A 17774-nucleotide genomic window follows, 5' to 3' on the forward strand; every position below is an offset into this window, starting at 1 on the left:
ACACACACTGTGAGGACAAGGTACCTGGTAAGCAACTTCAGGGCAGATGCCGAGTAGAATATCAAGAAATTGGATCCAGCTGAAAATTCCAATTACCTAATGAGGGTTATCTGCTTACACTCCAATTTCTTGGTCTAATTCATTATAATATTGATCATAAAAATCACGCTTTAAAATTACGATTTAAAACGGAAACAAATATTCAGCTGGCTAGTGTCTGCCATTTCCTTCCTCGGGGAGACGGGGATTTGAATTTACAAAGAAAAACGAACTAGAAGGGCTTAAGATGGAACAGTCACAGCCCTAGAAAAGGGTCCCCTACTGCTTTGTGTTGGTATATCCCCTAAGAGAAGAGCACATTGCAGGAAATTGGTGAGACACAAATGCCATTTTCATGGATTTATTAGAAAGTAAATAATTATACCCGACTCCAGCCAAACTCCAGCACTGTCCCCGGAGTGGACATTCAGCCGGAGTTGTCGTTATTAATAATTTCCCAGCCAGGCTGTAACTACCGGTGCAAATCAGCCCGCTCCAGGCCCTTCTCCCACCCGCCGCCGCAGTCAGGGCTCCGCCAAAGAGATGCTCGCCAAGGAGATGCTCTGTGTGTGCGCATCAGTGACACCCGCCTTTGCTTTGTCTGTGCTTTGCAGGTGGGGAGGAGGAAGAGGAACAGAAGAGGCGCTGGCGGCCGGCGGCCGCTGAGCAGCCCCCGTACCCTCGAGCAAGCCGCCTCTCCACCGCCGCAGAAGCCAACCGACCTACCCGTTGGGGAAGCCAGAGGGCCAGAGCGCCAGAGGCCGGACACCCGGCGGCCGGGGGCGCCAGCCCCTCATGTTCCGCGGAAGGCGCAAATGTGAGCGGGCGGTAGCTGGGAAAGCCCTCCGCCCCCGCCAGGGGGACCCGGGAAGCCCGCGCGGGCTCCTCCCGCGGACGGTGGGGATCCCCTCCTCCGGCCCCGCCCCCATCCTCCCCCGGCCCCGAGTGCCAAGGCGGTTAACCCTCCCAGCGCCGCAGCTCACTCGGGCCGGAGCGCCGCTCAGCCAATCCCGACTCCCGGGCCCCGGAGCCGAGCGGCGGGGGAATGATCGCGGCGCGGGGCTCGCTCGGAACTCGCAGCGGCCAAACCTGGGCTCAGGCTCCGGGGTTCTCCCTAAGCCCTGCTGCACTGGCGTAGCCAGTCGCCAAACTTTTTCTCTCCTAAGCGGGTGCCCCCGCAGTTATTTGGCGGGCAGCCCGCTGCCCACTCTCCGCGGGACGACTGGGGAGAGGTGGGCGTGAGGCGAGGGGGCTGCTGTTCTGCAGCCCAGCGAGGCGTGCACGCGGGCGGACGAGTGGCAGGGGTTCCGCACTGTCCCCGCGCCTGACCCACTGCTGGGGTGGCCCAACGTGCTGCAGTGCCCGGCGCAGGTGATCTAGACTGCGCGTCCGGCACCAGCTGGGGGGGGGGGGGGGGGGCGGCGGCGAGGGAGGGAAGGAAGGAGGGAGGCAGGGACGCCCCTTTCTTCTCTCTTTTCCCTGCAGCCCGGCCGCACTGTCTGGGGCTCCCCAGCCGGGGGCTGTTCCCAGGCTCTCCCAAACGGCAGGTGCCCCACCCCCTCACTCTGCCCTGGCCTGCGCACCCCAGGGTTCTCATCCTGCAGATTCCCTCCTCCCCATCTCTCTTTCACACACGCGCTCCCCTAAGCCGCGCGCGCCGCAAACTCAGTATCGGTCCCCGCAGGTGATGTCATGCCCATTGTTTTGGTGCGCCCGACCAATCGGACTCTCCGCCTGGATTCTACCGGAGCCGGCATGGGCCCTTCCTCGCACCAGCAGCAGGAGTCCCCGCTCCCGACCATAACGCATTGCGCAGGGTGCACCACCGCCTGGTCTCCCTGCAGCTTTAACAGCCCTGACATGGAAACCCCATTGCAGTTCCAGCGCGGCTTCTTCTCAGAGCAGCCGCCGCCGCCGCCGCGCTCCTCACACCTGCATTGCCAGCAGCAGCAACAGAGCCAGGACAAGCCGTGCCCGCCCTTCGCGTCCCTCCCGCACCCTCAGCACCACCCGCACCTCGCGCACCAGCAGCCGGGCAGCGGCGGCAGCAGCCCATGCCTCCGGTGCAACAGCTGCGCCTCCTCCGGTGCCCCGGCGGCGGGGGCGGGGGCGGGGGATAACCTGTCCCTGCTGCTCCGCACCTCCTCGCCCGGCGGCGCCTTCCGGACCCGCACCTCCTCGCCGCTGTCGGGCTCGTCGTGCTGCTGCTGCTGCTCGTCGCGCCGGGGCAGCCAGCTCAATGTGAGCGAGCTGACGCCGTCCAGCCATGCCAGTGCGCTCCGGCAGCAGTACACGCAGCAGCCGGCGTCCGCCTCCCAGTACCACCAGTGCCACAGCCTGCAGCCCGCCGCCAGCCCTACGGGCAGCCTCGGCAGCCTGGGCTCCGGGCCCCCGCTCTCGCACCACCACCACCACCCGCACCCGGCGCACCACCAGCACCACCAGCCCCAGGCGCGCCGCGAGAGCAACCCCTTCACCGAAATAGCCATGAGCAGCTGCAGGTACAACGGGGGCGTCATGCGGCCGCTCAGCAACTTGAGCGCGTCCCGCCGGAACCTGCACGAAATGGACTCGGAGGCGCAGCCCTTACAGCCCCCCGCGCCCGTCGGAGGAGGTGGCTGCGCGTCCTCCCCGTCTGCAGCCGCCGCCGCCGCCGCTTCGTCCTCAGCCCCGGAGATTGTGGTGTCTAAGCCGGAGCACAACAACTCCAATAACCTGGCGCTCTACGGAGCCGGTGGCAGCGGCAGCGCTGGAGGCGGCGGTGGCGGTGGCGGCGGCGGCAGCGGGCATGGCAGCAGCAGTGGCACCAAATCCAGCAAAAAGAAGAACCAGAATATCGGCTACAAGCTGGGCCACCGGCGCGCCCTGTTCGAGAAGCGCAAGCGGCTCAGCGACTACGCGCTCATCTTCGGCATGTTCGGCATCGTGGTCATGGTCATCGAGACCGAGCTGTCGTGGGGCGCCTACGACAAGGTAGGCGCTGGAATCCACCTCTCCCCCCCCCCCCCCCCCGCCCCAGCCTTCCGGGGCCGCGGGCCGGACGCTGGGTGGTTGGGATAAGCACTGGTGGGAACTCTCTGCCGGAGGGTCCCGAGCCTCCTCTGGACGGTCGGAGGTGCCCGCCCGGACGGTGAGCACGGCTCGGACGCACCCCTGATCGTCCAGGCAACTCTAGGAGAGGAAGCCTTTCTGTGCGCAGCCAAAGTTCTAGAGGCAGCGAGTGCCCAGCTCATTTGGGCACATTAAATAAGTAGCTCCAGGAGTCAGTGGGGGGAAAGCCTGCTCTATTCTTTTATGTGTGCTCGGGATTTCAGAGGCCCCTTTCAACCCAAAGCACTTAAACTCAGCAATAACTCGCTCTCGGTTTCCAGAGCCAGGATCTGCGCTTGAGTCTGTGATGGCGCGGATGCGCTGCCTGGCCATCAGCCTGCCCTGTTCTCCTCTCCCTTCCCTTTGAGGCCAAGTGATCTGACAGATCACAGAGCCAAGACAGGTACTCCCCTCATCCCCATCCTCCTCCTGGGAGTTCGATTCCACTTGCTGGGGACTCACTGACCCCCACCCCCGGAAGGTGGTCAAAAGTACTTGTTTCTTAAAAGTGCTTCTGTCTGACTGTGTTGCAGGCGTCACTGTATTCCTTAGCTCTGAAATGCCTTATCAGTCTCTCCACAATCATCCTGCTCGGGCTGATCATCGTGTACCACGCCAGGGAAATACAGGTAACTTGGGCTCTGCTATTTATGAATGACCCAGAGCGCTGCTGCCTGCTTGGACAAGCAAGGCAGCTTTTTCCAAGCCCTTGTGTCCTTGCTTGAGGTTACAGAAGACACACGCTGTAGTCTTGCGTTAGCACCTGACCTGTTCTTTCAAGAAGTTCAAAACAAAACAACACAGCATGTTAACATGCAGTCGCTTCTGGGTTCTACCCTTTAAACCTTTAAGATTTCCCCCTCTATTCTTCAGGTAGATACAGTTCTCTAAATCAGTCATTGCATTTGCTTTCCTTAAGGCCAGTTAGGTGCTAGCCTTAATCGGTAGGGTAAATAGATGTGTATTCTTGATTGGTACACCTACTCCCAGTGGGTGCGTCATTACAGAAGACAGGGTCCATCTCTGTACAGTATTTTTTATAACGTAGACATTAGGGAAGAAATATCTCTTAGAAGAAAATAAGCGCATGTTATTCCTAGCTAATATATGTAAATAAGACATGAGAAAAACTCAAACTCTTTCCATATCCCCAAACATTAAAGAAAAAAAATCTGTTCTAAGGTTAGCATACAAATTCTGTATACGTGGTACTTGGGTCGATTTTTAGCTACAATCATTACATTGCCTTCTTTTTTTTTTTAAATATCATTTAAGGGCAAAGGCCACTGCCCTTGTGAGCAGCCTTGTTAGGAAATGTTCTGTTTAAATGCAGCCAGGAACTCTATTGTTAGATTTGGCCATTACTAACAATTTCACAATCCTCGTATAAAATTCGTGGGTCATCTTTGCGTTGTTTACTTGGCTGTAGCCTTCTGTCAGAGGAATAGGAAGGTTTGTGAAGTAAAATAACTAGAGTTTTCAAAAATTAAGCAGGATTTTCCAGTTTGGAATTTACACTGATACGTATTTTCTGATTTTTTTTTTTTTTTTTTTTTTTTTTTTTTTTTTTTTTTTTTTTTTTTGTTGGGGGAGCAGTTGTTGAGTATTTTTTGGAACTATTAAATCCTCACATTTAGGATACTTTCCTTTGTAGTTGCCTTTAAATTTAAAACATCATATGGAACTTGCCATTTAAATGATTGAGCATTAATTATAAGTTAAATCAGTTTTAGGTTAGTAATTAGCAAGCACATACCAAACATGGAAGAAACCAATTTTAACTATCATGCAAACAGAATAAAGACACCCCTGGCCCTAAAGGAGCCTGGAGAATTCCTTCATCATACTTTAACATTTGCAGAAACTTGGGACAGTGCCACTTTGAAGGGATAAAGTTAGTGAATCAAGAGTGAGAATATTCAAAGGTAAGTCATAAAAGTGTACTGGCCGAACAAGGCGAACGCACATTGGAACACTTTAATAATATGCAGAGGGCCGTTTTAATTCAGTGCTTGTGATCGGGGGCTTCTGAGATTCTTTCGGACATTTTTCTTTTTGAAGAAAAGTGAGATCACGACCTGAGCTGAAATCGAGAAGTCAGACGCTTCACGGACAGAGCCACCCAGGCGCCCCTCGATTATCGAGATGTATCGAGTGTATCTCTCGAATGTATCGAGAACATTTTTTAGCAATACTAAAATATGACTTGACACATAATGAGCATAGCTTCTTGTTTTGACTTTAAGAATAGACACTTGGAGCTGGGAGGAACAAAATAGGACTGAATGGTCCTTTGACTCAGTTTACTGATGAGGAATCTGAAATCGTAAGGGGTGAGTAGATTGCCAGATTGCCCAGCAACACAGGGTAGAGTGTGATCAGACCTCCAGCGTCTAGTCCAGATAGCTTCTTTGTCCATGTTTTCTCTCTAAATCTAAAAGTTTGGAATATGCATAGGTTCAATGTATTAAAATCTTCTCAGGTATTTTTTAAAAAATCAAGTAACTGAAAACAAAACTTGGAGACTAGAGTGGTTTTACTTCATTTGTCCTGGAAAGAGAGCTTGCTGGTGTGTTTAGTAAGCATTGGCTTTCTCACCATTGGGCTTTCCTTCTGAAAAGCACACAGCTACATGAGCATTCTCTAGGGAGACATTGGATGATATCAAGAGCAAAGTATCTTCTGCCTGAAAACACTGACTTTTTCAGAATCATCGGGAGGCTTTTGTAAATAACTTAAAGGACTTTGCGAGGAGTGGCCACATGTTAATTATGTGTTGTTAAAATTTTTTTTTTGATACCGTATTAGCACTCTTGAGCCTTCTAGAAACTAATAAAAATACAAGGAATCATATTTTTAAAGATTTTTCACGCTTGGAATTCCATTCACTGGCTCACTTTGAGGACTATTTCCGTTTCATAAATGCACAGATCTATTGATTAGAAGATGTATGGCATGGGTGACAAAATTGAGGACATGAGTTGTTCCTCTAAAACTTGTAAGCACAGTGAACTTCTCTATTGTTCAGGCGACGTAAATATCACAGGATGTTAGATTTTTTAAATTGGGTTTATTTTATATGATATATAGTTTCTGTTAAAGCAGCCACACTGAAGAGAATTTAAAGATAGATGCTCGGGTAATATCATTTGGTTGTTTTGGGTGTCGCTTTTACACTCAGCATTTTATCTGAGGGCGTTTCTTCCTCATGCTGAAGCTGCAAATTCTCATCTGAGTTGCTTTTAAAAATGTATAAATTGGGGAAAGGACTAAATAGACTAAATACACTTGAGGACCCTGAGCTGGAAGTCAAGAGCCAGAAAAACACATACTAATTTATTGAGATAATAGAGTCAGTGGTATCACCAAAGTAGTTCACCCTGAAGCCCAGTGGAACTAAGTAAGTGTACAGGTTTGTGCATATATGTATGGAAAATGAAGAATTGTTCTTTCTTTCTTTCTTTCTTTCTTTCTTTCTTTCTTTCTTTCTTTCTACTTATTGATGTCACTGCTATAGGTGTATTTTTTTCATAAGTTTTAAGCAAGTAGGAGTTTTTCAGTTTACTGTTAACAGTTCCAAACATACTGACTTGCTCTGAGTGAAAGAATTCAGCACAGGGGTTATGTTGCTGATCAGAGCATGTCTTTGGATGTAGCATGTGGTCTTAAAAGACAGGTTTTTCCTTTTCCCATTTAGCATACCAGCATGATGATTGGATGGTGAGAGCTAGCTAGTGTGGGTTTCTGGTACATGGTATGATTTCTCACTGCATTCAGGCAAAGCATGATAGCCAGAGTTCTGGCTCCCTGTCCACTGGAATTGCTTAACGAAGCTTGGGGAGGCCCTGACATTTCCATGGAGAACCTTGGAAAGTAAGTCAGTGTGACCTTTTATAAAATGTTTATACACACTCTGGCAAAATAAGATGGTTCAGGTGAGTCATGGTCGGAAGTGCCTGAATTAAAATAGTGTGATGAGGAGGCTTTGAAAGAACAGAGCTCAGTGCATTGCAGCTCTGGTGTCGTTTTCAGTACCACAGACAGCTCCGTGCACCCGGCCTTAGTTTGTCCTTGCCACTAATTACTTGAATACCCCTCCCCAACCAAAAATGAAATCACTGTGTGTATGTGTGTGTGTGTCAGAATGCTTCCATAAAATCAGATTTAGTGGGAGCAGTTTTACAGCTGAGTAGATATTAGACTTTTTTTTTCCAGTAGACATTTGGCTTTACTTTCTATATATCCATTGGTAAAGCCAAAGCAGCAACAACAAAAATAAACCCTGACCCTGAGAATGAATGATGAATAAATAAACAAACTTCAGTAAATGCCTATGTATCACAGTCTTCTTTTTTTTTTTCCAATGTTAATTTATTTATTTTGAGATGGGGCTCTGTGCTGTCAGCACAGAGTCCAATGTGGGGCTCGATCTCATGACCATGAGATCATGACCTGAGCTAAAATCAAGAGTCGGATGCTTAACCAACTGAGCCACCCAGGAGCCCCCACAGTCTTCTGAAAAAGGAAAAACACTGTAGGGACTGCTTTTATATGATTCGGAAAGGTTGCCCTTCTTAAGTCTCAGGTCATATAATAGGAAGAACAGAGGTATGATGTCTTGTGACTTTCCTTTTTGCCTCTTCTCCTTCTCCATGGGATTGGGGGCATGTCTTTGAGGGAATAAGTACCCAGTCAAGTTCAAATACGCTTTAAGATCTTCAACATCGGAAAATTGGAATGTAGATTCCACTTCATCTTTGCAACTTCAGTATCCTTGAATTTCTTGTGTGGAAGCAATTTTAGATGAAATAGTTGCTTAGTATTTTTGAGAGAGACAAACACAAGATTCTAAATTGGGAAAGAAAGCCCCGTGGACCTCCATCTTTCTGGGTCTCATGGAATTTGGAAGCACCGCAGGTACATACTTGAAAGTTGAAAACATTTTTGTTTGATTCTTGTCTCAGTAACAGTATAATTACATAAGTAGCATTAGAGGAAACACTCTTAGTTCTTTTGGTATCTTTTGCAGTGGGATAACTAACTCTTTCTCTTTCAAGTTCACTTTTCAGTGATGGATGACTTAGACCTAAAACTGGAAGAACAGAAATTAAACATTCTTTCTACTTATGCATCTAGGCCACCCAAAGGAGGAAGGAGTGAGTGAGGGCAGGAGCCTTGATCATGTCTGAAGGCCGTGGCTGGAGAGGTGTGGCCAAGCACCCATTTAGCAGACTCTGCCTTGCCTTGGGGAGCCTGGGGAGAATGCTCCCTTACCCCCTCCTACAAAGAGAAGGTAGATGCTTCCAGACCATGCAGAAAATATGGCATAGAGTTACCATTCTTACTCATAAAATAATAATACATGTAGTAATAAAACAGTACAGGATAATTTAAAATAAATGGGATAGTCACATTTCATATACTCTCAGACCTATTCTTGAGGGGTGACCACTTTTAAGTTTCTCATATACTCTTCCAGAATTCTTACAAATGACTCTTTAGATGTGTTGAGGTACAGACAACCCTTGCTTTTATTCCTTAATATCTCTTGGAGGTTTTTCCTCATCAACACATAGAGGCCTGTCTCGTTCTCTTTTAGCACCGGAATATTATCCCATTTTATGGCTGTACCGTGGTTCACTAATAGGCATTTTGAGTTTTCTAGGTTTTTGCTATTATAAGCAATACCACAAATGAATGTTCTTTTGCATACTGACTTTAATCTACTAATTAGAGTATATGCATATGGTAAATATCCAGGAGTCCGATTGCTGAATCAAAGGGATTTTGTGTTGTAAATTTTTTTTAAGTTTATTTATTTTGAGAGAAACAGGGACAGCATGAGACGGGGGAGGGACAGAAGGAGAGGGCGAATCCTAAGCAGGCTCCACACTGTCAGTGCAGATCCCAACGCGGGGCTTCAACTCACGAAACTGTGAGATCATGACCTGAGTGGAAACTCTGTTCAAGAGTCGGTTGGGTCGCTTAGCTTAGCCCACTGAGCCACCCAGGTGCCCCAAGGGCATTTGTGTTTTAAATGGAAAGGCATTACCCACCAGCCCTTCCAAAAGAGTTTATACATTCACTTCTTCCCCACACATTATTCCTCCACAGCGTCATTAACCCTGGAGATTACAAAAAGGAATTTTAAATATCTTTGGCTGTTTGAAGTTCAAAAAGTTCATTTGCCTGAGAACAGATTTTTTTTTTTTTTTTTGAGAAAAATTTAAGGGCAAAGCTTATGGCCTCCAAAGCTTATTTGCAACATTGTGTGATATCTGGTGGTACCTTATCTGATCTGCTGAGAAATAATCACAGGTAAAGATGCTGCCACCAGGGGCGACTGACTATTTGTCACATGTTTTAATGTTTTTACTTAAAACATTTAGAGATGAAGGAAGCTGAAAAAGTAGAAGAAGGAGGGCTTGTGCGTGGGTCCTGAGGTCTCTGCTCTTGTCAACGAGGTAGATGAGGATTGCGGTAGGACTCCAGAAGATAGAGAGGTGGGGAACTCGCCAGAATTGCTTTGTCCTGTGGCAGACAGCTCCGTGGCTGATACCTGCATTGCCAGTAGCTTCTACATCAGTTGTAATGGGACTCTCCGACCCTTTGACTTCGCGTATACGCTGTAGTAACGAAATCACTCAGGACTAATTTTCTCTGCCTGCCTCTGTAAAGATCGCTGCATTATTAATGGGTGTGACGCTAAATAAAGCGATCCTGGTGTGTTTACAGAGCAGCGTCACAAATGAATGGAGAGTGCAGCTTTAGGTTTACCGCAAGAGGGTTTCCTTGATCTGCCAGCTTGTTTCTGGGCCACGTGTTTGTAGAGCTTGGAAAGAAGGGCACCGTGGGTTGTCCTCGTCCCCAACCACATCTGGCAGGCTGCGCAGAGGGAGCCCGCACTGATTTCACTTCAGGAAGTCACTGCTGGGCAGGATGTCAAGTGGTTTTGCGGGGCCACTTTAGGAAAAATTTCTGCTCCAGAAAAAATAATAGGCTGTCTGCTACTTTGGGAGTGTATTTTTAACCTGAAACTCCTTACGAATTCTATTTGTAAAACCAGAATCTGCATGGAAGGGATTATCTGGCCCAGTATCCCACCCTGCATGGGAAATCCCTGTCTGTCATCATAGATGAAAGTGGTCACCCACCTTTCTGCTTGAACCCTTTTCCTGTGAATCGCAGTTTGTGCCCACAAGGCTGGCTGTTCCAGATGGCTGTTAGTTTTAGGAAGATTTTCTTTACATCGAGGTCAAGTCTGGTTTTATTCCTTTCTTGCTTCACATTGTAAAAGTTTTTGAGCCTTGCACATAGTATGGAGAATAAGGACATTCCAAGGACACAGGGCTCGGGAAAGAGGGAAATATTAAGAAACAAAGTCCTTGGAGGTCATGATCAGTGCCAGGAAGGGGATAGAAAGGGCCGAGGTAGAACATAATAGGAGGTGTGGGGGGTGGTACACAGCAGACAGGGTAATCAGGGGAGCATTCTCTAAGGATTTGACTTTGAAACTGAGGCATGAAAGAAAAGAAGTCGTCAGCAGTTGGCAGAGTGTGTGGGAACAGTTTGTGCTAAGGCCTCGTGACCAGAAGGAGTTTCCTGCACTTAAAAAATGAGAGCAAACCAGTGTGGCCCAAGAGGGTGGAGAATGGTACCGGGTGTGGAGTGACAGGGATGTAGGATTGTGATATTGAAAGGTCTTGAGGCCTTGATAATGATTTGGAGTTTCTTTTTTCTTTCCTTTTTTTTTTTTTTTTTTTTTTTTGCAAAGTGCATGGCCTCGAAGTCATTAAAGAGTTGGGGCACCTGGGTGGCTCAGTCGGTTACGCGTCTGACCCTAGACCTCAGCTCAGTTCATGATCTCACGGTTTGTGAGTTTGAACCCCATGTGGGGCTCTGCACTGACGGTGCAGAGCCCGGTTGAGATTCTCTCCCTCTCTCTCTCTGTCCCTTCCCCACTCATGCACATAAATAAATAAATAAACTTAAAAATATTTGAAGAGGAGGTGGCAGACCAAGCTTTAAGGAAAAACAAAAACAAAAACAGAACATTTAAAGCACGGGAGAGTCATGACCCAACATGTCTAAACAGACCTTTTGCTGATGTTCTGAGCAGACTGGTCTGGAGATGATCAGGAGGTTCTTGGGAAGCCATGTCATAGTGAGAGATGTTGAGGAGTAGTCTGACTTGAGACCCATGTTGAAGGTGGAGTGGACTTCCTAGCACCGTGTTGGATGTGGCAGGTTAGGGCAAGGGATGTCACAGGGACAGATCCAAGGTTTCTGGTCAGAGCAACTGAGCCTATGGTACTAGGAGGGGAAGACACACATTTAAAAAAAAATTTTTTTTAAATGCTTATTTATTTTTGAGAGAGAGATAGACAGAGTCGAGCAGGGGAGGGGTAGAGAGAGGGAGGCACAGAATCCGAAGCAGGCTCCAGGCTCTGAGCCATCAGCACAGAGCCCTATGCAGAGTTCGAACTCACGAACCACGAGATCGTGACCTGGGCCAAAGTCGGACGCTTAACCGACTGAGCCACCCAGGTGCCCTTGGGAAGACACACATTGAAGGGTAAAGATGAGGAGGCAGGAGTTTGTATTAGCAGAGAACATTTGAAATGCTTCTGATTATACAGGGTTCTGAGGAAAAGTCTGTAGTGGAACTTTAAATGGGTGTGGTCAGCGTAGAGACTTTTTTTTTTTAGAGAAAGAGGGAGAGAAAGAGCGTGAGCTGGGGAGAGGGACAGAGAGACAGGGAGAGAGAGAATTCTACACTGAGAGCGTGGAGCCCAACACGGGGCTCGATCCCAAAACCTGAGGTAATGACCTGAGCCGAAATCCAGAGTCAGACGCTCAACTGACTGAGCTCCCTTGACACCCCAGTGTAGAGACTTATTAAAGCCACGGGGATTGGTGAAGTCATTGAGCAAGAATAAAGATGAGAAAGTCAAGAGTTGATCAGCATCTGACATCTATAGGTTGTGTGAAGGAGGAACAGAAAAAAAGAGGTGAGGTGAAGTGTCCCAGACGAGCAGATGGCAGTCTTGTAAGGAGGGGCGCGGTGCTATGTATCGAATGCTGTGGAGTCTGTTACAGTGGGGTAGAGAAGTACCTTTTGGATGTGGCAAATTTGAAGGTCATTGCTGACCTTGGCGCTCAGTTTCAGCGTAGTGGTAGAGACAAAAGACGACAGACTGCAGTTTCCAGTTTAGCAGAATAAATGGATGCCCCCCCCCACCTTCGTAGAATCACAGAGCAAACATTGGTTAGTTCCCCTTAAATGCCCTCCTCATTAAATAGTCCCAGTTTCTTTGAATGTTCCTGATCAGACTTACAATGTCCCTGATCATATTCTTCTGTACTTGCCCTCTGTTGCTGAATTCCCTTTCCAAATAAGAAAGTTAGAAATGTACTCAGCACTTTCAGATGGGGTTGTTAACCTCCTTTGTCAAAGATGCCACGTGGTACCGACTGTTATTGGTCTAAAATGGTCATTGCTTCACACAAACCTTGCCAAGTAACACTTGTAAAATTGTTCTTGAACTGAATGTATGGCTCTATATTTATTGACACTCTTCTGTAGCATCTTGGTTTCAGACCTGTGTTTCAGCCTGTCAGAATCATGTGAATCATAATTCCAGTGTTTACTTATTTAGGTTCAGAAAATGCTGGCTATAGAGCTGCTGTGTTGGTGAGACCCAAATGTGTGCTCAATTCTGTTCCGGAAACATGGTCAATATTAGTGGTCCCCCCCCCCTGCCCCCGATTTGCACACCCGCCATTGACACATTTAACTCTTCCTCCGGGCTTCTCGCTAGCCGGAAGTTTGAAAAATGTACCCTGGGAACCCGGGCTCGAGGCATGAGTTCATCAGCCACGGCCAGAGCTTGGACATAGGACCTTTTGTGTTGTTAGACATCTGCTCATTTGTGATATTTGGTACAGCCTTAAAAGTAATAGCAACTCTGTGAACCCTGACTATCAGCCAGCCCACATTTCTCTACAAGAATGTCACCAGGGCTAGCAGATCCCTCACTGAATCCACGTATTCCTTGGGAACTGCAGTCTCATGATCTCCAAGTCTAGTGACAGTTAAGTTGACGCACTTACTATTTTAAACTTTGTAATAATGTAGGCTTCATGACCAAATGCCTTTCCTCTTAAAAGTTTCTTTTTCCTTTCCATATTATAAAATTAATAACTCTTCGTATTAGAAAATTGGCAAAACAGAAGCCATAAGAAACAATGTTTGTGTAGTCTCACCACCTAGAGATAATGATTATTTGTGTTATAATGTATTTATGCAAAGTGGATGGATACGGTATTTGCTTTGTATCCGTATAAAGAAACTTGGATTTCTTTTCATGTAACTTTCTATTGATTTCCCCATGCCATTAAACATTCTTAATAGATCCAATTTTTTCCCCCATCATATGGCTGTAATCAGTTTAATCCTTTTCCTTATTTTGGATACTGAAAAAATAGAAAGAACCTATATAAGATCATTTTTTTAAAGGTTTTATTTTTAAGTCTTCTCTAAACCCAACGTGGGTCTTGAACTCACAACCCTGAGATCAAGAGTCGACTACGCCAGCTGGGCACCCCTGAAATCATTTTTATAATGGTGAACATCCCTGATGATTTCTTGGGGAAAAATTGCCAAGAGAGAAGTTCCTGAGGTCAAGGATATCATTTAAGACAATTGACAGTTTTTCAGATTGTCCTCCCCCAAATTTATATCCTTCCTTTCATTTTTGAAGTGCTTACAACCACTGTGTTAAGTAACCAATAAAGTTGTTTTCTGGAGTGTCTCCGTCACATTTAGCGGTTAGTATCTTCAGTACTGTGCTACTTTGTGAGTCTGGAAATTTGCTTCTCTAGTTGGCTGTGTCTTCCTATTTGCCCATGGTCTTGGCTTCTAAATATCAGCTAACCAGGTTTGTAAAAGGGTATCCCTGTGTAACAATTAAAGTTGATATAGAAATAATGTGCGAGCCGGCATTGGAAGATAACTTTGTCCCCAAATGTTCCCAGTCTTTTTTATTGTAGGAAGCTATAGAAATCCTAATTTCTGAAATTTTTCTCTGCAAACTTTCCTGCTGAGCGGAGCAATCAGACTCTCCTTTGGGTTGTTTACTGTTTTCCTGCAGCATGCCTCGTGGCTTTGTGTATTGCCTCTGGAGCCATTCTGTCTGGGCTCATACCCAGCTCTGCCACTAATTAGCTGTGTGACCTTGGACAAGTTACTTACTTTCTCTGTACTTGAGTTTCCCTGTCTGTAAAAAGAGAAATACAGAGTATGTCTCTCATCGGGTGGTTATGAAGATTACGTGAATTTATATATACATTATGGCACTTAGTTAATATAAAATATATATATACATATATATATATATACACACACATATACATACACACACATATATATGTATGTGTATATATGTGTGTGTGTATATATATATATATATAAATATATATATATATATATATATATATATATATATATATATATATATATATATGAAGGAATTGGAAGCCCAGCTTCTCTGGGCTTTGGGAAACAGTGATGAATTTTTCTTTCTTTCTTTCTTTCTTTCTTTCTCTCTCTCTCTCTCTCTCTCTCTCTCTCTTTCTTTTTCTTTCTTTCGCAAGTCTTATGAGTGGGAGCAGAAAAAAAAAGGTGGGCATTTGGACAGTGTTCATTAGTTTAACAATCTAGAGTGTGTGTGTGTCTGTTTTTTTTTTTTTTTTTTTTTTTTTTTTTTTTTTTTTTTAATAAAAGCTTTGCTATCTACTGAGGACAGCCAGTATTTTTTTTTTTTGAACCGAGATACTTCACATTCTCCCTTTGGGCATGTTGGCTACCTGAGAAGGTAAGTGCTCATTTTCGCTGTTAGGTTTCAAGTCTGTAAAGGAGTGTGAAAGTACTCTAATGTTATGGCCAACAGTTTTTACCAAAATAGCCATCCCCACCCCTCCCTGCCCCCAAAACCTGCCATACATGTGGCTTCACGCTGGAAGTAAGGCTCTTTGTGAGCTAAGTGTATCCAGGTCATAGCTGATGGCATCTCCTCATCACTAATGAGGACCCTGGTGACTTAAAAGAGTTAAATGAGGTGCTTTGAAAAGTAAGCAAAGGGAATAATTTGGATAATGGAAAATTCTGGTGTTAAATCCCTACTGAAAGGATAGGGGTAGTAAACAGCCAAAGGCATACGTGTAAAAGACATAATTGACAGCATTTCTGTGGGCATTCATCGTAGGGCTACAGGATATGTAAATCAAAAGCACTTTTTCTTTCCTGCCCTGGATTTGTCTCTGGCAAGAGTTTTGTTTAGTACGTCACAGTGCTTGGAGAACAGTGGTCTGAAGGAATGGAGAATTTTTGTGTGTAAATATGACAAGTAACGTCTCTCAAAGTATTCTTGGTACACTGATTGGATTGACTTTTTCTCAGGGAGCTTGTGTCTTCTCTTCCGTTTCATGTCAAATAATCATTAGTTGAGTCTGTTTGATGCCAGTCTCTCTTTTTGAATGATGTGTTGTTGATGGGTGAGTTTTTGGACTTTGCTTTTTGAATCTGTAAAACATGTTAGGATTCAGACATCATAAACATTGAACCGAACTATCGTAAACAGGTTTTAACAGTCGGTATCTACAGGACTAATTTGTCCTTTGCTTTCTTGAGTATTTGGAGCATATTGGCCCAATAATGCATTTAGCCATAGTGGTTTTTATTTTTAAATTTTTTATGTTTCTTTATTTGTTTTGAGAGAGACAGAGACAGCAGGAGCAGGGAAGGGACAGACAGAGAGGGAGAGAGAGAATCCCAAGCACGTTCTGTGCTGCCAGCACAGAGCCAGATGTGGGTCTAGAACTCATGAAACTGTGGGATCATGACCCTAGCTGAAACCAAGAGGCGGATGCTCAGCCGACTGAGCCTCCCAGGTACCCTATCCATAGTAGTTTTACTCAGTAGGTGTTAAGAAGGAGTTGTTTCCAAGTCATCTTTCTATTGAGATTTGGTTATGTAGCTTTTATTGTATTGTCACTGAGGTAGTCTTCTTTCTTTCTGGAAGCTTCCAAGGAAATTCTATGTAATAGTTGTATATTAGTTTTGACACAAACATACTGAATTTTGGGGAGGAAGTGAAAGACACTTACCATGGTTTTGACCTTGGATCATGGTTTTCTGAGAATAGAGTCTACTGTCATGAGTGTTTAAAAAAACACGTGGGTACTAATTCTTACAGTGCTGAACTTTTTGCTAGGTGGCTAAAGGAAATTGTGTCTTAGTATTGGATTTATTCTTAAGATTATGTGTTATTTAAAATACTGAAAAATAATAATTAGGCTGAATGTTTATTGAGGCTGCATGCATATAATGTGACATAGAAGTGATGGCCATGGGGTTTATAATAGTCACCTCATGCTTTTCAAAGGCACATCTTGTACTTCTAGGCATATACCCAAGCAAAGCTTTTGACTGAAAACTTTGTGTGGATTTAGCTATGAAATTTTAAGGCTATAAGTTTTGGCTTTTAGAAACTCGCCATTGGTCAATTTTCATATTGGTAAATCTTCCCATACTCGGGAAAAAAGTTGTTATATCAAAGAGCATGGATTGCTGTCTTGAAGTGAGAATGGCTTAAGATGTATTTACGTAGTTAAGTACGCTGTTAGTTGAAAGCTTTAGCTCACTGCTTAAACCTGTGGCTGATGTTGCAAACTTTGATGCTGTTGAAAAATACTTTGAATAGAATCTCTACTGCTTTCTCATTAGAATTTCAGTCCAGAACCTCACTATTTGTTCACATTTACCAATATCAAAAAGGATACTTCATGAAAGTGCCCTTGGCCAGACTTCCAAAAATTAAGCAGTAGTGATACAAAGCGAAATCTCTAATATGCTTTTTTGGGGGGTTGGGGGAAGCCATAGCATTTGCATTTAGGGATGAAAACTATTTTTAAAAAATTTTCTTGGGGCATGTAGGTGGCTCAGTCAGTTGAGCATCCAACTGTTGGTTTCGGCTCACTTCATCATCTCAGGGTTCGTGGGTTCAGGCCCCACATCTGGCTTTGAGCTGGCAATGCAGAGCCTGCTTGGGATTCTCTCTCTCTCTGCTTCTCTCCCTCTCCCTCTGTCCCTCCCTAGCTTGTGCTATCTCTGTCTCTCTCAAAATAAATAAATAAAACTTAAAAAAATTTTCTTGATTTGGAACTCACTGATTGGCTCTAGTAGATTTCTTATATCACTTCAGAAAGATTCTACCTTCTGTATTTTTTGTTTTCTTCAGCATATCTATTTTACACAATCTCTTTCATCTCCTGTGACAACCACACCTATTTTTTCAGTTGTTGCGCTCTGGCCGTGTTCTGCTTCACATCTCGGATGTGTCCCCTGGGTGTCCCTTGCGTTGGGGGGTGAGGATCCAGCCCGCTCGCTGTCATGTTCACAGGCTTGTTTAGTCTGGTACCTTGTACACACAGATTGCTTCCCTGGCAGCTATTTTAAACTGATGTATCCAAGTCCTTTTCATGGCAGCATTATGTACCTGGCCACAGGGGGAAAGCAGATGTGCGTGTAGGACTGAGTCCCTCAAGCCTGTGTCAGAACATCCCAGGTGGGGACCGCACAGCAC

At 45.5% G+C, this 17774-nt stretch overlaps 1 protein-coding gene across 1 annotated transcript in view; it reads left to right on the plus strand.

The window, feature by feature from the left end:
- The first annotated feature begins 834 nt into the window (after positions 1-834).
- Positions 835-17774, plus strand: part of KCNN2 (potassium calcium-activated channel subfamily N member 2) — a 157195-nt gene continuing 140255 nt past the window's right edge. The window contains exons 1-3 of the mRNA XM_042958702.1: positions 835-856; positions 1724-3012; positions 3663-3758. Coding sequence (XP_042814636.1) covers positions 835-856; positions 1724-3012; positions 3663-3758 — 1407 coding nt within the window. The remainder of the gene's footprint in view (positions 857-1723; positions 3013-3662; positions 3759-17774) is intronic.

Source organism: Panthera tigris, chromosome A1 (assembly GCF_018350195.1).
Source record: "Panthera tigris isolate Pti1 chromosome A1, P.tigris_Pti1_mat1.1, whole genome shotgun sequence".
Lineage (NCBI taxonomy): Eukaryota > Metazoa > Chordata > Mammalia > Carnivora > Felidae > Panthera > Panthera tigris.